General features: G+C 54.4%; 1 protein-coding gene across 4 annotated transcripts in view; it reads right to left on the bottom strand.

The window, feature by feature from the left end:
- SHROOM4 (shroom family member 4) overlaps positions 1 to 23,239 on the bottom strand; it is a 148,012-nt gene that overhangs the window by 8,271 nt on the left and 116,502 nt on the right. For 2 of the 4 annotated variants that reach the window (XM_056809166.1, XM_007507737.3), the window contains exons 3-6: positions 14,248 to 14,388; positions 10,112 to 12,635; positions 7,666 to 7,727; positions 2,264 to 2,869 (exon numbers count right to left, since the gene is read on the bottom strand). In XM_056809166.1, coding sequence (XP_056665144.1) covers positions 2,264 to 2,869; positions 7,666 to 7,727; positions 10,112 to 12,635; positions 14,248 to 14,388 — 3,333 coding nt within the window. Of the gene's footprint in view, positions 1 to 2,263; positions 2,870 to 7,665; positions 7,728 to 10,111; positions 12,636 to 14,247; positions 14,389 to 17,180; positions 17,479 to 23,239 lie in introns of those variants that run through there. The other 2 variants (XM_007507738.3, XM_007507739.3) reach the window with 2 other exon arrangements.

The following is a 23,239-nucleotide window of genomic DNA, read 5'->3' as shown; positions in this document are numbered from 1 at the left end:
TCTTCTTGTCTCTAATCATGTTCTCTCCAGGCTGTTCAGGGCCGGCTGTTCTCTACTTCTGCTTGGTCCCCACCAGTGTTTATCCTTAAGTGATCTCAAAAGCTACTAGTTTCCTCCATTACTGCCCAAGGTGAGAGAATCTTGTGGGGCATGAAGCAGGAAAAGGACTTTGTAGAAAAAATGGGCGAAGTTGGGGAGAATGCCAGCGATTCCCAAGGTCTTTAATCCCCTGGACACTGGCTAAAGGCCCCAGAGAGATGAGCTTGGCAAAGGGGAATCAGCCTGGGCATTAGAAGACCCAAGCCTCAAAGCTCAGCCCTGTTACGAGTCACCTCGGGCAACAAGCCCATTCCCCTGTTGGGGCCTCAGTCTCTTCTGGAAAATGAGGGAGTTGGATGGGACGATCTTTAGGATCCCCTCCAGCTCCGATGTCCTATGATTCCAAGTCCCTTCCCTCCTGGGCTTGCTTCGGCAGCCTTCTCTATAATTCAAGGGGTTCGATCTGGACAAGACAAAGCAGTCATCTAGGCTGATCGATGTCTTCACCAAGATTTCCTTCTGGTGCTTTTACTGTTGGCCCCTATGGCCCCTGGTAGGCCCTGGGCAAGGGAAAAGGTCTTTCCCTTCTGGTTCCCAGTCACAGAGCCAGGAAAGGGGCTTCTGGTGGCCACTGATGCTTCAGCTCAGGTTAAGAGCATGGGAGTGGAAGAGGGGTCAGGGCACTCAAACCTGAAGAGGGAAGAAAAAGGCCAGACGCTACAAATGGGCAAAGGCCTGGCTACCCAGCTGGGGTAGCCGAACTAGAGATGCGCCGTCCTACTCTGAACATGAGTCTCAACCCTAGGGGTGGAACTGAACCACTTGCTCAGAGGCCAAGGAATAAATGAGGATGCCATTCTCACCCCCATCCCAGGCTGCTAAAAGCAAGCAGGAGAGCACCCAAGAACACAACTGAAGGCACGAGCAGGAGACAGGAAGAATAATGGGTGCTTGGTGGGTCATAAGAGTTGAGGGCTCTAGAGTCAGCAGAGGCCAAGTGGTGTGGGGCCACCTAGGAGCAGAGAAAATGGGAGCCCAGAGGAGGGGGGATGCCCTTTAAGCCCCACATGAGGCAATGGCTCCTTCTAACATGTGGGCTGATTAATTTTCCAGAAACAAGCTGATTGTCAATAAAAGGCTTTGGAATTGGATTTGAAGCAAAGGCCACTTCCTGCCTGTGTGAACCTGGGCTAGGATTGCTTTTTCAGAGCCTTGGCTATGTCCAAAAGAGGCATTGAAGGCACCTATGACTACTAGTAGTGGGCAAGAGCTTCTCCAGAGCATTGATGGGCACACCAAGGCCACGAGGCCTTCAGAGAGTGAACCAGAGACTGTTGGCAGCAAGGCCTAGCTGGGGGTCAGTAGGGTGGGCAGCACTGGAGCATAGTGCATGCCTGATGGCAAGATGATGCCTGAATGAGGAAGGAGAAGAGGGTGGAGAAAGGAAGCTGGAGGCACACTGGTGTCCAACCTGCTCAGAGCAAGGCCCTACACTAGCAGTCCTGAGAGGCAAGAGGAGAAGTAGTATTGTAGGCCAGGAGAAGCCCTCCCTCCCTCCCTTCCTTCCTCCCTCCCTCCCTCCATCCCTTCCTTTCTCTCTCTTTCTTTCTTTCTCTCACTTTCTTTCTCTTTTCTTTCTTTCTTTCTTTCCCTCTCTTTCTCTTTTTCCCTTCCTTCCTTCCTTCCTTTTTCTTTCTTTCTTTCTTTCTTTCTTTCTTTCTTTCTTTCTTTCTTTCTTTCTTTCTTTCTTTCTTTCTTTCTTTCTTTCTCTCTCTCTCTCTCTCTCTCTCTCTCTCTCTCTCTCTCTCTCTCTCTCTCTCTCTCTCTCTCTCTCTCTCTCTTTCTTTCTTTCTTTCTTTCTTTCTTTCTTTCCCTTACCATCCATCTTGGACTTGATAGTGAGTATTGGTTCCAAGGCAGAGGAGTGCTAAGGGCTAAGGAATGGGGTTAAGTGACTTGCCCAGGATCACAGGTCTAGCTTTTTCTATCCCTTTCCAGAAAGAAGCTATGGCCCCGACTGCTGTCTATGCTTCTCATTTTGGAAGATAGAAAGAAGATTGGGCCCAGGGCCTGATCAGAGTTAGTGAAGAGAGGACCGAGGGCCCTCAGGCCGGGTTAGGGGAGGGAAGTAGCTCAGCTCAAGGTGCAGGGCCAGCCTGGGCCATCTCTATGAGGGTCTTGCAGAAAAGCTACCCTGTGGATATGGTGTGGCAACAAAACTTGCCTGGCTGAGGTGGCAGGGTCTGGCATCCTCCATACTCCACCAGGATGGTAGTACTGAGGACCAGGCTGCTCCGGCCCAGTCCTGTCTCTGGGCAGTGGCTCTGGAGGGAGGCTCTGGGACCGCTTCCTCACCACCTCCACCTGGCCTCCCTGAGGGCGAGGCTGCTCCAAGGCTGTGTCAGACCTCCGGCCACTTGAGCTCTCTAAGGCAGCATACTGGGAGTGGTAAGAGGGCCAGTTGCCCTTAAACTTTGCCCAATTGGGAGGTGGGGGGCGGGGGGGAGGTGGGGCTTTCTTTCTTGCTCCCAGAGGATCCGGCCGGGTCTCATCCACTTTGGCCAGGAGCTCTCTTCTCTCTCTAGCCCGTGTGGTTGGGGGCTCCAAGTTGATGTGACTCTCTGAGAAGGCCCGACCCCTAAGCGGATGGAGCAATGGAGGCGCCAAACTGCCTTGCTCATAGACAGCACTGCCCATCAGGGTCCCCACTGAGTGATCGTAGTCACACAAGAGGTCAAGGGAAGAGGCCACTCGGTAGCACGCTGCCCACTCACGCCCGGGGTTCTCAAAGCAAGAGCGTGGGCAGCCAATCTTATAATGAGACCGGTCCCTGGAAAACAGCAGATACAGGCCAGTTGGATCATTGAAGAGCCCAAGGGACCAACCCATTGTTGCCCGGTGAGGGCAGGAGTGGAGCTGACACAAGAGCCCCATCCTTTGACTTCTGGCTCATGACTGTCCAAGCACAATGTGCCACCCCTGCAGAGAGCACCAAGATTCTCGTGCACTGTCTGCCCACTCTTGGGGATACATACGTCTCCATGTGCATGTTTGCCTCCATAAGAGACAGACAGTGGGCTATATTGCAAAGAGTCCAAATCCTGGCCCCGTCACTCATGCCCAGGGTGACTGTGGGGATTAATGAGAACAGCTGGCCTTTGGGGCGGGCATTAAGGTTGCATGCAAAGCCCTTTGATCTTCAGAGCAACCCTGGGAGCTAAATGGAATCATCATCCCCATTTTACAGGTCAGGGGCAACTGAAGCTGCATTTGAACTCAGGTCTCTCAAGGCTTCAGTTTCTTGACCTGGAAAATGTGGAAGTTGGAGCAGATGACTTCTGGAGACCCCTGGCAGCCCTAATTCTGGGACCCTCGTGGCTCCCACTCCTCACAGGCCTGAGGCAGTGATGATGCTGAGGGCCTGCTCCACCATCTAAAGGCCATCTTCTTACCAATTTGTAGAGTTCAATAGCCTGCTCGTGGACTAAGCTTGGCCCAGAGGCAGGAAATTCCCAGACTCCAATTAACTAGTCGGCTAGAATAGCCATTCAATAATCACCATGGAGACCAAGGCTATTTCTTAAAATCAAAATAAGAGACATTCTATTAGCCCAGCTCCCTTCGAGAGGACCAAGGATCCCATTTTCTTTTCTTCCCCCAGGAATGTAAGGTTACCCTGCCCTCATCCCAAGCCAGCTCCCAAAGCCCTGGTAATCCTGGGTCACGATAACAAGCCCAATTGGTCGGCTTCTTCTTGCCAAGGTCTCAGTCCTCCAATGGCTCCCTGAGAAGACAACTGGGACTGGAGAAGGGGCTCCAAGGCCAGCTCCTACCCACCTGAAGTGAGGGGCAGGGCAGGGCCTTCCACTCCTTCCTCAGACACCATGAATTCCAGAGCCACTCTGCCTCATGGGAAGCCAAGATCGGCTTTCTGGTCAGCTCCCTGGGTCTTCCCCGAGGCCGAGCTTCTCTTGTCCAGGCTGGACCTCTCGGTTCCTGCCACCTCTAGGCTAATCCCCCTCCCTCAGAGCCATCCTAGGATGCCAATGTCCCTCTTTGTACTTTCTGCTCAGGCTAGCCTGCAGGCCCCCAACAGGGTCTGAGGTCTCCGTGGGCACGCCTCGGGCCTGCTCACTTGGGCCGCCACATCCCACTATCCATCAGCTAGAGCTCCCAGCCTACACTCAGGGAGTGCATTTTCCCCTCAACCTCAGTACAGGCCTCTCCATTCATCCTTAATTAATTTCACCCCCTTAGACTAGGCTATTCTCCAGACTGTTGAGACCTTTTGGGGTCCTGCCTCTGTAGTTGGAAATAGAAGCTGACCCTGCCATCTGGCTGTTCTTTGCTCTCATAGGAAGGCAGGTGGCAAGAAGCAGACCTTCCCTCTGATGAAATGAGCCAGCTATTCGTAAGCATATGCACAAACAAAATGACCTGCCCACTGAGGCTGGGAAGAGGGAGGCTGGGCTTCATGCAAAAACCCCAAGAGCAGCCACCATTTACGCAGCATTTGAAGGATCACAAGAGTGCTTTGCAGATGGCAGCTAATTGAAATAATGCCCAAAGTGATGTTTCTGCCACGGCACTTTGGGGAAAATTAAGAATGGCAAGGGGTGACGGCTGGGGAACAGCCAGTGCAAAGGCATGGAGATGGTAGATGAGGGCAATGCAGCTAGCTCCTGGAGCAGGGAAAAGCTAGGAAGGTTGGAAGGGCATGAGCAGGAAAGAGCTTGAAATGCCAGGCAGATGTAATTGAGAAGGGCCACTGGGGCCTACACAGCTGTGCAGGGGCAGGCAGAGGGGACGGGACACGGCCAGCCAGAGCTTTAGGAAGATTGTTGGCCAGCTGGAGCTTTAGGAAGATTGTTTTGGCCACTGAGTGCAGAGAGACTGCAGACGAGCACCCTAAGTTGGAGGGTATCAGAAGTGCCACCCAAGCATGATGGGGTGATGGAGCCTCTAGTGTAGGGGCCCTGGGTAGGAGATATGCTGTGAAGCCTTGGACCCTGGCTGGCACTGGGAAGAGGGAGCTACCACCCAGCAGCAGAGGACAGCTCATCACGGTTGGGGCTCAGCAGAAAGTCAATATGGCCTCCCCACTGGCTCACTGAGGCTGTCGGGTAAGTTGGTGGGCAGCAGAGGGGCGGGCAGGCAGGCTTTCCATGGTGAATAAAAGGCCTCCTTAGGACGCCCCTCCAGCTCTCTAAAGAGCTCCGTCCACATCCCTGCCTCTGGCTCCTGCTGTGCCAGCTCTGGCCCTCCTGAGAGCCACATCCAGCGTTCAACAGCACCCCGTCCCCCCAAACAACTCCCCAAGGCAGCGAGCACTCCGGCCTCCAGAGTGCCCACTTCCTTGACAAGCTTGCAAAGGGACTCTTTAGCCTTCCTCGAGGAGGGGCGCACCCTTTCTTGGCACTGTTGCAGCTGCTGCTGCTGCTGCTGTCCCCTTGGAATACCCAGTGGCTGTGACCAGCCGAAGAAGGAAAGCCGGTCAACCAAGACTACTGGGGGCAGAGGAGGCAGCAGTGGGGGAGGCCATAGGAGCTCTCCCCTCCTCTCCAGAAAGATCTCGGAGGCAAAAGAATGGCTTTAACAGAAGGGGATTATCTCTCCCCAGTGGAACAGGACTCCTGATGCCAAGAGGAAAACCGACCCAATGGTCAAGGGAGCCAATGGCGCTGAACTGGCTTTTGTTTGGGAAATGCATTCTCACAGCTGATCTCAAGGGAGCATTCATTCCCAGACTCTGTGCGTGATCACTGCTGGTTTCTTTCTCCAACCCCAAGTGGGGTCTGTGCCCCAGAGAATAACGGAGGCAGAGCCAGTGAGGGGGCACAGTGGAGAGAGTGGTCAGAAGGGAATTAGATCTGAGTCTGAAAGCCACCTTGGCATTAACTGGCAGTGTGACCTTGGCAAAGTCACCTACTTTCCAGCATCCTGGTGAGGCTTAAATGAGCTAACATATGCAAAACTCTGTAAATCTTGAAAGTGTTATAGAAATGCAGGCTCTTCTTCTGCTGGGGGGCCACTCACCCACCAGATTCCTTTTTTAAAATATGAGCGCCAGTGCTTGAGAAGGCTCAGCTCCTTCTGCCCCATCAGCCCAGCAGGACAGGTCAGAGACCCTCCAGGGCCCAAATGGCCAGTATTTGCTTCTGTCCCATCTACAGGGGGAAATGGTGTCCCCAAAGTAGAGGGAAGTTCACTGAGGCCACTGGGGATGGCATGCATCTGCTCAGGCATCCCTTGATGGCATGGCCTCTCTGGGCACTCCCTTGCACACAGGGCTGGCTCTGACCAGTAGTTAGCATGTTGGAGCTTTCCTGGTTTCTGGCCTAAGCCTGCCTCACTGCTTCCAGCTCTGCCTTCCTCCATGGCATGGCCTCATTCACCACTTCCTTGGACAGAGGAGGGCCAGTCCTCTGGCCTGCTTCCTTCCCTCCTTGTGTGGCTTCACCCTTCTCCTCCCTGAGCATCTTCTCCAGCGCCCACATCACGTACTCCCTTGGCGGCACTCCGGGCAACCGTAACCTGCACACCTGCTTCCCAATTCAGTGGCCTCCTCCACTTGTCCCCATGTTACTACCCAGATTCCTCAGGGAGCATTTTCTAATACCATGTCACACTTGTCTCATTCCTGCTCCATGACTAAGCCATGTTTATCCCCACCCTGGGGCCTTTGCTCATGCTGTTCTCTCCTCCTGGCCTGCCCATCCCAATTATGGTGGCTCACTTATCTTTAGCACCACCTCTGGGAAGTAAGGAACACCACTATTATTGTCCCATTCATTTGACAGATGAGGAAACTGAGGCGCAGAGACAGGTCACACAGATGACATGTGGCAGGCCCCTGGGCACATACAGTCACCCAGCAGCCCAAGCCTTACCTTGTCCAGGAAGCCAGCCCAGCTCTTCCCCTTCTCCTCCTCACTCTTCATTTGGTGCCCAGCACTCTGCTGGGCTCTTTCCAACTTGCCTCCCCAAGTAGACTGGGCACACTTCTCTCACTGACTCACAGGGCAGCTGTGTGGAGGTCTGGGGCTAGGCACACAGGTGTTCCCCACGACCACGAATGGCCGTCTCCCTCTGAGAGCAGTGGCAGGGCAGCAGCTAAAATGAAGGGACTCACCCAAGACCACAAAGCATGTGCCCTTAGGAAGCTGCGGGCAGAACTTCCCTGGGGAGAAGAGGTCGGCCCCGAGGACTGATGGGAGGCCTCAGGAGACAACCCTAGCTGGGAGGCTGTCACTGCCTGTGCCAACCTGGGCCCCCACAAGGCACCTCCTGTCCTTCTGGGAGGACAGTGTCCCTGGCTGCTCAGGGGCCTCCCAGGCAGGGCCCCCAGGAAGTGTTGCCTTCACCAACTTCTGGCAGGAGAAGAAAGCAGATGGCAGGCCTGAAGCAGCAGCAAAGGGCTCATTGTACTTCCCAAGGTGTCCCTGCAGCACCTGAAAGGGCTCGGCTTCTGGGGTCCATGGATACCAGGCCCCTCCTGCTATTTGCTCCCAGGGGAAGTGGTTTCTCCTGTCTTACTGGGGCCCACCCTGGCCATAAGCTCAGTCACCTGCCTGGTCTGATGCCCCCACCAGCCCCAAGCCACAGGGCTGCCGGCATGCCACCTACCTCGGAGGCTGGCCGGCCTTCCTGTTGATCTTTGTCGATTCCCATTCGTCTGGAGGAACCTCCTACGAGAAAGACTCCAACAAATTAGGGAGCCTGGCTTTGTCCAATGCCACTGGAGGTCAGCAGCACCCCCTCCTCAGGCTGGGCCCCACGACTGCCCTGCTGTGGCCAGGAGGTAACCTGGGCCTGCTCCGCCTCCACAGCTGGGCACACAGGCAGCGTTGGAGAAGGTGCTCTCCAACTGGGGCCTTGAGGCCTGGGGGCCTGGCAGGGCCCCCTCTCTCCACCCCCTTGGAAGGCTAAACTCGAAACCAGTTTAGCATGTTTACTGTTTGCTCTGGCTCCTGCCCCTGCTTCCTCAAAGGAGGCCTTTGCTGGCTTCACTTGGCAGCAGTTCTCAGTGCCCACCCTCTCCACTCAGCAGCATCGTCGTGGGGGCCATGACAGCCTGGAAAAGGCCACAAAAGGCTACAAAGGGCCAAGATGGCAGACTCGAGGCATTTGTCTCTCAGCTGCCAAGACTGCCCGTTCATTTTCGCACTCCCCAGCTGGCTGTGACTGGATTGGGGCTCTGCCTCTTTTCACCAAGGTCCTGAAGATCTAAGCCCCGTGCTGGAGACAGGCACCCTCCTGCTAGAAGCCAACCAAGCAGCCATGGGAATAGCTGCCCAGCCCCCTTTGCAAAGCAAAACCTGCCTCTTGACAGTGCTTCACCCCGCCCACTCCTGTATCAGTTCCCCTGGACCTCATTTCCTCTGGCTGCCTCAACTCCTTCCTACAAATGCCCACTGAACTCATTTTGCATCCCTGGAACCACAGACTAATGGACCTGGAAAGGACCGTAGATATCCTCAAGGCCACCCTACCCATTTTGCAGATGAGGAAACCAAGGCCCTAATGTGGAAGAGAGTCACCAATGATCACATGATTAGTTCCCTGGCTCCAGGCTCCCTTCCCTTACCGGCCTATGAGCTAGGAGCATCATTGATCTTTCCCCTCTCTAACGTTCCCATGACTTTACATGGCGCCTGGGAAGGCAAATCAAGACAAGACAATAAGCATTTATTGAACTCCTCCCCCAGTGCCAGACACTGTGCTAAGTGCTGAGGGTGCCAGAAGAGACAAAAGATGGTCTCTCATTTCCAAGGGCTCCCAGGCCAATGACGGACAAACAAGATGGCAGGGGGAGAATGTGGAGGTAATCTGAGCTCAGGCAGTCTAGCAAGCATTTCAGAGATGTTTCTGCATTCATTCTGAACTTCAGGAAAGCCAGCCTGGCACAGTGGGGAAAGCCTACGGGATCTTCAGTCAGAAGATCAAGGGTTCAACTCTGGGGCTTGCTACCATGACCTTAGACAAGTCATTTTCCTTCCCTACATTTGCTTTGGTCTCTCCCATCCCAAAATGAAGACGTTGATTTAGATGGCCTTTGATGGCCCTTCCATCTGTAGGCCCCCATCCTCAGCTTTCCGTTTCTACTACCCAAGAATGAGCAAGGAGTCTTTTGGCAAAGGAGCCTACAATTTCCCATACCCAATGCCCTGTCCTACCGAGGCTAGAGGCCTGTTGCAGGGTTCCACAGGTGTTAATAGAGACAGTGGGAAGCCACAGAAATTCTGTTCTGTGGGATCACAGGGCGCCCATTTGCATCCCTCCAGGCATGGTGAGAAGCCTAAGCAGCCGCCACCTGAGAAGCTGCCCATGAGCAGAGCCCTGACAGGGTTCCCCATGCTCTTTGGCAGGTGGGCCAGGTCATTCGGGCCACCTTCTCCTCCATAACACACAACGCAGAGGGGCGCACATTTTGCTGGGGTGGCTGATGATTGGGAGCAGAGGACAAGTTCCTCTGCTCCCAAGGTTCTTGGCCCTGGGGCTTGGCTGCCACTTGCCTCTCCAGTCAGCTCTTGACACTATCCATCCACGTCCCACCCGGGCCTTTGGCAACCTCTCCCTCCTGCAGCAACTGTCTCACAAATCAAGAGAAGCTGAGCCAACAGCTCCTTGCAAATTAAAAAAATTAAAAAGAAAAAACAAGCTGTTACCACCCGTGGTTGACTGCGGCTCTGGCACCATGGCCCTTGACTGCACTGCCCCCTCCATGCCCACAATGCAGTCAGTCCCTGGTGATGCAGAGGACAGAGCGCTCTAGCAGGTCAGGGTGAGGCTCCATCCCACCCACTGTCACGGGAATCCCAAGTGGTACCTGGGAAGGTAGACACACACAGGGATGGACCACAACAGTATGGGATGAGACCACGGCCTGCCTGATTGCCCTAGTGGAGAGTGGAAGTGGGGAGGCCACTGGGAATGAGTCACCCCCAAAACTGGTTAGGAACCCCAAGGCACAAAGGGGAGCAAATGTGCTCAGCGGCCACCTCTGGGCCCCAGATGGTGGTGGGCAAGCAGCACCCTTCACCCTACCTCAGGAGGCAGGGTACTTACTGACCTTCAGTGAGGAGTTCCTGGCCTTCCAGGAAGGATTGCTTTCTTCCCCAGCCTTGTGCTGAGGAGCAGGGTGACAACAGGCTGCACAACGAGCCCACTGCTGGTGGTGGCAGCGGTAGCTGCGGTGGGCTGGAAGCATGCTTCTCTTCAGCAGGACGGGGCAGTAGGTGCATGTGTCGTGGCCCACAGCTCCCGGAATGCCACAGGCATAGGAGCAAGGCCGGAGGCACTCAAACTCCCCACAGTGTCCCAGGGGCTGGTAACACACAGGCTGCTCCAGCTCCTTGTTCATAAAGCATTCTGGGTAAGTGGCAGGTTCTGGGGCCAGGGAGGCCGAGGAGTGATAAGCTTGGTCTACTGAATGACGTCTCAGGTCTCTGTAGCTGGTGCTCATGGGCTGGAATGCAGGTGGGTCGACTGCCTTCGGCCTCAAGGCAAAGGGCTTACTGTGTCCAAGGGATGAGGCTGCTGGTGGCAGGGACTTGCTGGTGTCTTCAAAGACCTTCTTCCTATCTGCAAAAGGCACAAAGATGGTCTCCTCCCCAGAAGTGACACTCATCTCCTCTCTTGGGTTCAAAACACCGCTTGACATTGGCATTAGTTGAGGCTGTAGTTTCCGCTCTGGAGACCACCGCCACCGGCCTCCTCGAACCCCAGGTTGGGACCCGGCCTTGGAAGGGTCATGGCCAGGAGCCTTGCACCAGGGGTGGAGTCCAGCTATAGGCTGCCAGGGATTCTGGCCAGGGCCCTTCAGTGGCTTCCACAATTCTCGGCTTTCTGTGGTCTGGCTTAGGCACTCTGAGGATCTGGTCCTCAGCATGTTGCCATTTTGTTGGGGCTGATCGGACAATCGCTCTCCTGGGCTGGCCAGTCTCTGGTGAGCAGCCAGTGCGGGTACCTGGGGAGGAGCAGGGAGAGGCGGGCTGGGCTCTGGAGCTGGGGCAGGAGCCAGAGGCTGGGGAGATGGTGCAGTGCCAGGGGTGGCTTTGGGAGCCTCAGGAGATGGTGGTCTCAAGGGCTCTCCAACAGGCTCATCTGTCTCCTCCACAGGCTCCGGCTCCTCCAAGTCACCCACAAGGGCCAGAGAGCCCTTGATCTTCTGCAACTGTGCCTTTCTCCTTTGGATCTCATTTCGCAAGTTGGTGGCGAAACGCTCGCTCCTGCGTCTCTGCTGAGCAGAGCGGTAGCGCTGGCCACTCCTGCGAGTGTTTTCTGAGCCCTTGTCCTTGGCGGCCTCCGTGCCCTCCTCCAGTGTTGTGTCCACATGGCTTGCTGGCTTGGAGATGGCCTGCTGAGGAACGTCAGGGAGGCCAGAGAGCTGGACGGTGACTGGTTCACTGGGGGCGCTTTCCTCCTGATGACTGCAGGAGGTGCCCCCTGGAGTGGGGCTGCTCTGACCTGAGCTTTCTGAAGCCAACGCTGGGCTGCCTGCCTTTCCCTCCATCCACTTCTCCCCCGGCTTGTTCTGGGCTCCTGCCCCTGGATGGCAAGGACTCTTCGGCCCCACATGGGCACTGTGGAGGGGGGACAGGGTCCAGCAATGCCCCTCCTGCTTGGCCTGCAATTCAGTCTCTTCACTGTTGCCATCCCCCTCAACACTGAGGTGCAGAGATCGAATCTGAGAGGTCAGCAATTGCTCGGGAGCACTGTGACGGTGGCCTGTAAGTCCAGTAAGGTGGGCGGGGATGGTGGTCAGGGCAGCCTTGGCCTCCTCTTTTGCTTCAGGCCCTCTACCAGGGCTGTGGGATGGTGGGGACTCTTCCCTGATTTGGTCCTGGCCAGGCCACCCTGTCCTTTGAGGACAATCCTTCAGCAGTAGCCTCGATTCACAGTGGTCCAACCCTGTGGGATGGCTCAGCACACAGTATTGCTCCTGGGCCAGATCGTCCTTCCAGTGCTCCTCATGGGGCTCTAGGACCTGACTACAGGGGCAGCCGGGCCCAGGAGGGACATCTGAAGACAATGAGGTCTCAGAGTTCCATCTCTCCTTTGTGTATAAGGCTCCACCTGGGACTGAAGCCCTGCGCTTCTCTGTCTGGCGGAACTGGGTCTTGGAGGCTCGAAGGCTGTCTCGCCTTACTGGAGGCTGGGGAGGGCCTGTGGAGGCCACTGCAACTTGAGAAGAACCAGAGAGAGGACCCTCCTGGGGGCTGGGTGAAGGCTGGGACCTGGGTGTCTGGTGGCCTGATGGCCCCGCTGCCCCTAAGGTCTCTTCCCCATCAGGTCCTGTGTGTAGGTAGATGCCATCTTGGCCCTTGGCTGGCCCGAGGCCCAGAGGGCTGCAGTCTGAGGCTGTGGTCTCCTCCAGCCGCAGGGGTAGGGTGTAGTCTGATGCACTGGAGCCCGCAGAGAAGGAGCTATAGGCTGAATCCCGCTGACTCTGATAGGTGCTCTGCTCCACAGGGGAGACATGGCCCTCCTGGCACACTTGGCTGGGCTGTTCCAGGCTTTCCATGCTCCCGATGGAGCTGCTCTTTTCAGTGCTGCCGTGGCGAGACAGCGGGCACCACTGCACACATGGGTCACTGGGGAAATAGAAGAAGGGTACCCAGAAACATGAGGGCCATACAATGCACACGGACCCCTCCAAGGAGGGGAGACTCTAAAACAAATGAACCAATTTGGACAGTAGAGGCAGAGCACCGGAACCATGAGATGAGCACCAGTCTGAACCTTGGTTTTTTCATCTCGAAAACAGGAACAATAACCCTTGTGTTCCCTTCCAACTGCCCCCCCACTCAATCCCCACTGTTCTAGGCTTATTGGGTGCCTGAAGAAGGGATATTAGTGCCTGGGAAGGACGGAGAGGATTGAAGGAGGGACACTGAGATCCACAGGAGGAGAAGGGAAAGACAAAGAGGTTTATAGCAGAGAGTAAGCTGTGGAGAACAGGAGAGGGTGAAGCTAGGAGTGGAGTGGAGGCCAGGGACATCCAGACGGAGCCTGGTAGGATGAAAGGCCAAGGGGCAAATCTCTGCCCCTACCCTCCCATATGCCTCCCCTAGCTGGGCTCATGTTCTCCCTTGGAGCCATCCTTCAAAGGCCCCTCGCTGTCAGCCAGGCCAAACCACAGCACTTCCTAGGTATGGAAGCTGCTTCCCTGAGCCTCATGCCCACCTTGGCAAATGGGGGATGGTGACAGCTATGCTACCAGGCTCTGCTCCTGTCCACAAGCCCTTGATGGGCAGGGCACTTCTGGGTAGACAGGCCAAGGGCCTATGTCCTGACTGCCCTTGTCCCTTTCTCTGTCACCAGGCCCAGGGACCCTGGATGGGTTGCCTTGGCACTTGTCATCTCTTTAGCTGGGCCCCCAAGATCCGTCTCCCTGAGGAGAACTTCTTGAGGATTTGTGGCCCCAGCCTCCTAAACAAAGAAGGCCTGGCTTTCGGGCCCACAGCTCTCCAAGTTACTAGACATGTGATTCTGGAGGGGTGATAACCCCCTACCCCACCCTGACTCTCTAAGACTCCCAGGGGTTTCTCCCCTAACAGAAAGAAGAAGGTCCTGGGCCAGACCTCCTCAAAGGGCCCTTCCAGATTGAAACAACACCTCTAAAAGGCCATCTCACAGCACTAGAACTTGAGAACTGGAACCAGGAGACTCTAGGAGCTACACTGGCCTATTCCCTGCTCCTTGGCCTTTGAGGTGCCGCCACAGAGCAGAATCAGTCAGCAGCCCACTTCTAGCAGGGAAAGCTGGCTAAAAAGTCTTTCCTGAAGACTCAAAGGCTTTACTACCATGGCCTCAAGGCTATAGATTATCCCAGAGAACGTAAGCCTGGGGAGGGACCCCAGAGACCATGAAGTCTGGCTCCCTCATTTTACAGGTGGAGAAAAACTGAGGTCATATAGCAGGACTAGGCTTTCAAGTCAGATCCTCTGGTTCCAAATCATTACACTGCCTCCCTTTCCCTATCCAGCTCCTTTAACGGATGAGAAACGGGAAGACCAAGTGGTTCATCACGGGCCTTGCACAGCAGGACAAAGCTAGTTAATGGTCTGGCTGGAAATCAAAGCCACCAAGTCCTTCCAGATTCCCATGCTGGTATCTAGAACATGGGGTCCCCAGGGCTGAAGTTGCCTCCCCTCATGAAGGTCTGTTCCCCCATACCCCCCAGCACCACCAGCAGGCACTCACCTGGTGTCACAGCCTGAATGCCAGGATAAGCTGAAGGGGTCTTCAGGAAAGTTCATGGCGGCAGCTGCCGCCACCTCAGGACGCCCCTCCAGCAGCTTGGCCATGTGCCATGAATGTGGCCTGGCCAGGGGGGTGGTTCTCCTGCCAACAAGAATAGGGAGGAAGTGAGTCTGGGGAGTTGGGGCTGAAATCACTTCCCAAGCAGTTTCCGGCCCACCCCCCCTTTCCCCACATGCATGAAGATGCCTTGGGAAGAGGGGGCAGTCTGGAAGGGTGGACCAGCTGGCCTCCCCTTCAGCCTTTAGGTGGACACTGGACAAGCTGCTTCCCCTCTCCAGGAAGAAACCCGTCTGGCCAGGCTTCTGAGAGGAAATGAACACGGGAATCATGGGACACTGAAGGCTCCTTCAGGGCAGGCTCAAAGAGGCCCAAACAGAGGCCCTAGGAAGACTGGCCCCTCCCTGCCTGCCTGCCCGCCTGCCTCAGGACCTGTAGCTGCCTCCAATTCCTGAATCCCTGACAAGCTCCAAAAGCTGGGGCCCTGCAAAAATAATCCCTCTTCAAAGCATCACCGAATGCCCCAAAGGAGAAGGAAGCATTCATCCCAGTTGTCATCCCAGCCAACCAAGAAGCCACAGTGAGAGGGCTCAGACCTCCAGAGGACCATCAACCTATTTTCCTGGAGATTGGCTCTGCCCATGAGGATGCCATTAGATCTACCTTCTCCAAATCCCCACCATAGCTGCTCCTGGTTCTGCCCTCAGGCCCTCCTTCGCAGGGCAGCCTGGCAGAAACCTTTCAGAAGGCCGCCCCTTCCCTCATCCCAGGCTTCTCTTCACACCTCCAATGGAGACTACTGCTGTCCTGTGGCTCCCCTTCCCAGTTGCCTTCTGTGGGATCCACTCCAGCTTGTCTGACCTTCCCTGAATGTGCTCAGAACTGAACACAACAGCCTGGATGAGGGTGGTCTGAGCAGTGCAGAGGTCAAGCAGACCATCGGCACCCTCATTCTAGACCCTCAGCCTTTCCCAGTGTAGCTTGGGAGAATACATGTGTTTGGCCCAATGTATTACTCCTATGGAGCATGGAGGCCACTGGGGTCCAGTGGGGCAAGGCCAATCTCTCTTCCACATGACAGCCTGCACACACTGCCCTTATCCTATGCCAGCCCCCACAAGCACAGGCTCATGCAGACACACATTCACATGCACACTGGTCCAGCCCAGACATGGACAATAAGAAAAGGATCTGCCATGCCAATTTCATTTCGCTCTCATCTAAATGGCCACTTCTACTTCATGGCCTCCCCCTACCTTCTCCAGGCAGATCAGGGTAAGGGAAGGAGCCAGGAGCACACGAGGTTTAGACAACAGAGCCTCAGAGGCCTACGTTCAGCACCTTCTCCTTGGTTAGTGTACACTGTGAGGAAGAACTGTTCTGTTGAGAGTCGCAGAATGAGAGTGGCCAAGCATTGGGCACGTTCATGCCAGTCCTTGAGGCTCAGGACCTCCAAGATCATGCAGCCTGAATCATACTTGCACACTACTCCCTCCCTTCAAGTTGTGGTCCAGCCTCTGCCTAAGGTCTTCCCAGGTGGAGATACTCCCTAACATGCCTGGTGGCCCAGGCCACTTTTGCTTACCCTCCTTATAGGGAGCCTGCCCTCTGGGGCTAGCCAGAGGCTAGCTCTCCTAGCGCTCCCCTTGAAGATGGCAACCGTGCCTCCTGGAGCAGACTCTCCAGACAGGAGCCCATCTTGTCCCTATGCCCCTGGACATTTCGCCAGCTCACTCACAATGTCCTTCCTAAAACATGGCCCCCAGAAGGGAGCCCAATCCTACAGAGCACAGAGATGAGGACTGTTATGGCCCTAGCCCTATGTCCTGGCCTCGAGGGCTCTCTCAGCAAAGCCCGGCTTGGCATTTGCTTTTCGGTGTCACACTACATTATATTTTGCTTACAGCCCATTATGGTCCCCAGATCTTTTTCAATCACTCCACCACCTAGATTTTCTCCTTCCCTCTTCTCCAGCTATTCAGGCCCCTTGAGATCCATATCCATACTTCTCCCAGCACACCCAGCAGAGGCCCAGGGCTCCCACAGACAGATCAGGGAAGGCAGACTGGCTGGCTTGGCTTCCCTTACACCCACAAGAACAGAAAGGATGTGTGTGGGTTAGGAGATGTTTCTACAATTTCAATTCCTACTTCTTGGTGCTGTTCACATGCTACGTAGCAGCAACAGGAGCTAAAGGCAAACACTTCCATCTTCATCCTGGCTGACTATCCCTGCCATCTCTGGGCCTCAGTTTCTGCTTCTAGAAAATGAGGAGGGGGACCTTTGAGAAATCCAATGTTTGCTCCACAAAGTTCTAGATGGGCTCTGGACCTAGAATTTCACTGGAAAGAGTACTCCCAGGTGAGGAAACTCCCTTTACCAACACAGGACGGTACCCCCTCTGTAACTCTGAGGACACTGAGATTTGGGTCAAGCAAGCTGGCTGTGTCGAAGGTGGGACTTGACTCCAGGACTTGCTGGCACTGAGACCAGCTGTCTCTCTGGGCTACGCCATTGCTGCCTTGCCGTAATTCTATGTAATTAGGTAAAACTTTGTCATTATACTTCAATGGAATTGGGTCAAACTTTCCTTGTGCCCAAAATCTCAGTGTAAACTCACCTCAGGGGACGGATAGGACTCAGCGGCCCACAAATCTGGGCACTAGAGCCCAAGGCATTTGGAGGAAAAAGAAGATAGAAGCAGTACCCACACACATATACCTTGTCTCCCTCCTTTGCCACCATCCTTGCTAATTCCAGCAAAAGCTTCCCTCACTGCTCCTCCGGGCTCTCCCAGTCCCTGCCCCATGCCCACCCCATGACTTTCCTAAGGGCAGCAAGAAGAAGAAAAGAGGATCAAGGCCTGGGGCACCTACCATGGAAGTTACCCAGGGTGGAGAGTAGGCCCTGGAGAGCCTGGCGTCCAGTTCACTGCACTCTCACTCAGAAGGGTGTCACCTCAGTAGGGGCCATTGGGGGCACCACGTACAGACCTAGGCAGAGCCTTCAAGTCCTAGTCTAGGATGCTCGGCTGTACCCTGGCTTTCTCTTCTCCAAAAAGAGAGAAAAAGGAGCCTGCAGGCTGGGGAGCAACTGCTGGGTGAGCCTAGGTGCCAACATCGTCCTGGGAGCTGCATGGGACTGGGTGGCAGAGAGAAGGATGGAAGGACAGGCAGGCAGCATAAACAGCACCCCCCACCAGCTCCTCTAGCCCTGCCCCTCCCCCTGCCCCATCCCAGCAGCCAATGAGCAGGCTGGGCTCCCAGCCACTGCGAGGACTCAGGAAAGGAGCAAGGAAGTGATGTTTGGGAAAGATAAAGCGGGTGTCCAAAAGGAATTTTTAAAAATACACGTTTAAGTGGGAGCGACAAATGCTCTAGACACAGAGGCACTTCAAAGAATTCCACAGCTTCCTGGCCCAAAGGGACCCCGCCTATCCAGGCCCAAGGCTGGAGAGGAAGCCCAGGGGCGGCCAGCTCCAACTTCCCTGAAGGGCTCCCAGGCCCTCCTGCCACATACTTGCTTGGGGACTAAACATATTCTCTTGACACACCAGGGGCTCCAAGTGTGGAAAGGGGAGTGAAAGTGACCTCGGAGTCTATCCCAAGGAGTCAAAAGGACCATTGATAGCCTCCCTTCCAAGCTGACTTCGGATTCCCCCGGAAAAGATGGCTGACTAGTCTGGGGCCAGACCATACACCTGCCTGCCTGAGGGCCAGTGATGCTTGGAGCTCAGGGGACTGGTCAGGGCCCTCACCTGAGAACCCCTCTGCTACTTATCAGCTGCATCTTCCTGAGGTCCCTCCCTTCTCTGGGAAGTGAGGGGGGCAGGTTGGACTCAGTGACCTCTAAGGGGCCCTTCTGCAGCAGGGGAGAAAGAGCAGTAGACCCCCAAGTCAGAGGAGGAGCCGTATTCTCTAATCTCAGTCATAGAGGTCACACGGTATCTACCTCCCTTCCCCTGTCTGCACTGCCTCAGTTTCCTCCTCTATAAACAAGGAAGGGGTTGGCTAAGAGGCCAGCCCCATCGGCCTCCACTGGCCATTAGCCTGGGATGCCAGAACTCCAAAGCCCGGCTGTCTGGGAGCTGGGACTAGAGAGTTGATTCCCAGTGCCTCTGGCCCCAGATACCTCGAAAACCAGAGTTTGTATTTCCTTCCCTGGCTGGTGGCCAGGGCTTTCCCACTCGGCTCCCCAGCTCAGTCTCCCTGGTGGCTGGCCCTGGGCCCATTGCCCCTGGGGCAGCTTTTGGTCCTGTGGAATCTGCACAAGGAGCTCTTTTTCCCAGCGGGAGCCCCACTTGGCTCAGAAACCATTCCAGGCCTCAGCCTCCCAGGCCCTTTGCCTTCTCCACTGTGAGGGGTCGTCAGGAAGCCCAGAGGGAGGTAGGAGGAAAGTACAGAGTCTCTCAGAATCCAGGCCACTGCATTCACCAAGCATTTCTTAGGGAAGGCCCTGTGCTGGGGGGCTGGACTTCCAAAGCCCTCTAGGTGCTGCCATTCTACTGGGTGAGCTGGGGCAGGGTGGGGGCAGAGAGCTTCAACATTGGGTACAGATGAGTGAAAAAGTAAACATGAGGTCATCTGAAGAGGGAGAACACACTAACCACTTGAGGAGGGAGAGGGGAAGGAGGGCTCATTTGGCTGGAATGAAAGGTGCATGAAGGAGACAGTAAGCCTGTAAAGAGAGGTAAGAGGGCCCCAGACTAAGCAGAGTGTTAAATGCCAGGCTGAGGAATTGGTATTTTATCCTAGGGCTAGACGGAGCCACTGAGTCTTCTTGAGCAGGATACCAATCTGGCCAGATTTAACAGCTGTGCCAAAAATGAACTGGAGAGGGGAGAAGGAATTGAGGAGAGTAGAGAATTAGAAAGCAGGGCAATCTTCAATCGGGGAATGGCTGAACACATTGTGGTATCTGTTGGTAATGGAATACTATTGTGCTCAAAGGAGTAATGAACTGGAGGGATTCCATGTGAACTGGAAGGACCTCCAGGAAGTGATGCAGAGTGAGAAGAGCAGAACCAGGAGAACATTGTACACAGAGACTGATACACTGTGGCACAATCAAATGTAGTGGACTTCTCCATTAGTGGCAATGCAATGATCCAGGACAATTCTGAGAGGCCTATGGGAAAGATGCTCTCCACATCCAGAGGAAGAACCATGGGAGCAGAAACACAGAAGAAAAACAACCACTTGATCACATGGGTCAAGGGGGACAGGATGGGGGATGGAGACTCTTAAGTGATCACTCTAATGCAAATATCGATAATATGAAAATAGGTCTTGGTCAATGACACATGTAAAACCCAGCGGAACTGCTTGTTGGCTACAGGAGGGGTGTGGGAGGAGAAGAGGGAAAGAACATGAATCATGTAATCATGGAAAATTATTCTAAATTAATCAATTAAATAAAAATTTTCAAACAATAAAAAAAGAAAGCAGAGCAATCAGTGAGGAGGCAAGAGGTGAGGAGGGGAAGAACTAGGCTGAGGAAAAGGTGTGGCATGGAGGTATAACTGACAAGGCTTGCCAACCAATGACTACGTGGGATGAAGGAGAGAGAATGTCTGAGGAGGGCACTCATGTTATGAGCCTGAGTGATGGGCAGAATGGTGGTGGTGGTTATCCTTGTTAGAAACAGGGGAGTTGGCTTGATTAGAAAAATGCAAATTAAAACAACTCTGAAGTACCACCTTACACCTAGCAGACTGGCCAATATGACAGCAAAGGAAAATAATAAATGCTGGAAGGGATGTGGCAAAATTGGGACACATACACTGCTGGTGGACATGTGAGTTGATCCAACCAATCTGGAGGGCAATTTGGAACTCTGCCCAAAGGGCACTAAAAGTCTGTCTGCCCTTCGATCCAGCCATGCCACTGTTGGGTTTGTACCCCAAAGAGATAATGAGGAGAAAGACTTGTACAAGAATATTCATAGCTGTGCTCTTTGTGGTGGCCAAAAATTGGAAACTGAGGGGCTGCCCTTCAATTGGGGACTGGCTGATTATATGATGATGATAGAATACTCTTGTGCTCAAAGGAATAATGAACTGGAGGGATTCCATGTGAACTGGAAGGACCTCCAGGAAGTGATGCAGAGTAAAAAGAGTAGAACCAGAAGAACATTGTTCACAGAGACGGATACATTATGGCACAATGGAATGTTACAGACTTTTCTACTAGCAGCAATGCAATGACCCAGGACAATCCGAAGGAATTTAGGAGAAGGAACGCTATCCACATCCAGAGAAAGAACTGTGGAAACGGAAATGCATTAGAAAAATATGGGATTGATCATGAAGTGAAATGGGGATATATGATGAGGGTTTTGATCTTTGCTCTACTACAAATAGGACTAACAGGGAAATCGGTCTTAAACAATGATACATGTATAACCCGGTGGAACTGCGAGAGGTTCAGCTGGGTGTGGAGATCTGGGACTTGGCAGCATAGGGATACTAACTAAACCCTGATGAGGACATCAAGCGACATCTTGCCCATGGAGTAAAATGAGAAGTGATCCCAGGATGGTCAAGTCTTTGCTTACAGGGTGCCTGGCAATCCCTACTCTGTGCTGGGTGCTGCCCACCTGGCAGCAGCTCTGACCCTCAGGGATCACCTGGTGAGGTCGGGCAAACATGAGCAGGCCAGCTCTTTCTCCCTGGAGCTGGCTAGCTGGGGGAGGTAGTGTATACAGCCCGAAGGCTTCACAAGCTCTTGTGTCAAGCCTCTGCCCAGCCTCAACCCTGCCGGGTGCCCCCCTCTTTGTTCCACCCATCATAACAGCCCCTGGGTTCTGGCCCTTTACCTTGTGGGGTACAGATAGGCGATTTTTACTGTCCCCACTTAAAGACATGAAACCTGAGGCTTTCTACGCGAAGTCACTTGCTCACGGTCACTTAATTAACTAGAGTAAGTGGCTGAAGACAGCATGGGAACTCAGAATCTGACCCCTTCAACTACCCCACACTGCCTCTCCCCTCAGCAAGTGAGCCTAGCACTCTCTCTCTCAAGCCACAACTCTCACCAGGGTCCGATGACTGACTGAGCACCCTGTCTCCAAATCCATTGGGTATTTCCTATTCCTATTCGTCTTTCCTGATCCGTGTACGGCCTATAAGTCTTGAGCCTTCTCCTTCTCCCCTTCTTGAATTTCTCTCATCCCTCCCATTGTTTCTCCAGCCACTCCAGCTCTTCTCCCCTCAGGATGGCCCTGGCCTAGGTCCTCATCTCTTCGATGGGCTTAATGAATGCCCAGGAATGCACTGATTTCTCACCATTTGTTTCTTGGGCGATTTCCCCTGCTCCCAAGGCTTTGACGCCCCCCAAACTCTCGAGTTCTCGGCCCCATGGCTCCAAATACCTGCTGCTGGCATCCCTCTGGCCCCTCAGAACACAGGCTCCCAGAGGGCAGAGAGATTCTGGCTTTGGTCCTGGTGTCCTCAGCTCTGGCACATGGGTTGTGCTGATAGTAAATGCTTGCTGATGGATGGACTGAACTCATCATCTTCTCCCCAAATTCCCCATTTCTGCTCATGATGCCTCTCTCCCATCATGCCCCATGTCCTCTAGACACAAAGTCCTCTCTGCCTCCTCATTGCCCAATGCCCAGTCTGTTGCCAAATGCCAAATGGCTGCCCTTCCCAATCTCCCTGGTGAGCAGCCCTACTCCCGACCCTCAGTCCACCTCATTTGGACTGCAGCACCAGTCTCTTCCTTGTCTCCCTGCAGCCAGGATCTCCCGCCCCTGCCCCAGCCCCTGCCCCAGCCAACCTGCGCTCTCTGCCAGACTAATCTGCCTAATGCATAGTTTTCATCATGTCATTCCACTGTTCAAAACTGGCCCCCTACTGCTTGCCAAAGAAAGGCTGCATTCCCCAGCCCTGCACCCAAGGTCCTCTGCAATCTGGCTCTGAGCACCCTTTGCAGCTTTACCTCTCCTGACTCCCCTCCTCAGGCTCCCAGGGACAGCTCCCCAGTCCCATGGATGCATGGGGCAGTTCCCAAGGCCCAGTGCCACTGCTTTGTCCTCCCTGATGGTGCGGGTTCTCTTCAGCTTTGGATGGTCCCCGGTGCCTTGCCTTGTGCGGGCCTAGAGGGCAGGCTCATCTTTGGGACCTCCTCTTTGGAGTGCTCTCCTGCTTAGGAAAGGAGGAAGCCCTTGACCTGACCTCACTGGGCTTTCTGCCTCTGCCCAGGGCACTGCTCGAAATCAGGGGGGATAGAGCAACGAAGACTGACCAGTTCGGTTTATTTTGCGCTTCGGGGAAGTGAGGAGACCTAGTCGAATCCCAGCAGGGTAGGGGCTGCTCTCAGTGACGGCACAAAGAACGGGGCCACACCATCAACTAGAGGCACTTGGGGCCCTTCTGGACTGTCCCCTTATCCCTGGCTCTAGGCTAGGAGAACTCAAGGTTGGCAAGAACCTGGATTTGACCCCGACTAGCTGGCTCTAAGTCAAGGTCAGTTCAGCAGAACCGAGAACCAAGTAGGAAGGGGGCCCAAGGAAGTCGTCATTGTCCTGTTCATTCACTCAAGTCACGTGGCAACCAGATGGGGACCCAAAATGGCCGCTCCTGCTTGGCTGGCTTTAAAGACATCATCTAGTCCTCATTTTACAGGTGAGGAAACTGAGGAACAGAGAGAAGGGATTTCACCAAGGTCACAAAGGCAGAATGTGGTCTCCTGGCTTCCAGGCCAGGAATAGTGACAGGTAGATATGGGGGAGGGGGGCTGATCTTTCCAAAGAGCCTTGCAGAGGTCATCAATTTGCTAGGAGGGCAGGTCTTGCCAAAGTTGTAAGTGCCCTAAGGATGCCAGCATGGGAAGGTCTGGGGCACTGATGTCACTTTAGAGATGAGAAAACGGCAGTTCAGGGAAGGCGAGGCCTCGTGCAGGTCTCAGGAGCTAGGTAAAGGCCAAGCTTT

Source organism: Monodelphis domestica, chromosome X (genome assembly GCF_027887165.1).
Source record: "Monodelphis domestica isolate mMonDom1 chromosome X, mMonDom1.pri, whole genome shotgun sequence".
NCBI lineage: Eukaryota > Metazoa > Chordata > Mammalia > Didelphimorphia > Didelphidae > Monodelphis > Monodelphis domestica.
Note: the sequence above shows the minus strand (reverse complement) of the source record. Positions and strands in the feature narration are given on the sequence as shown.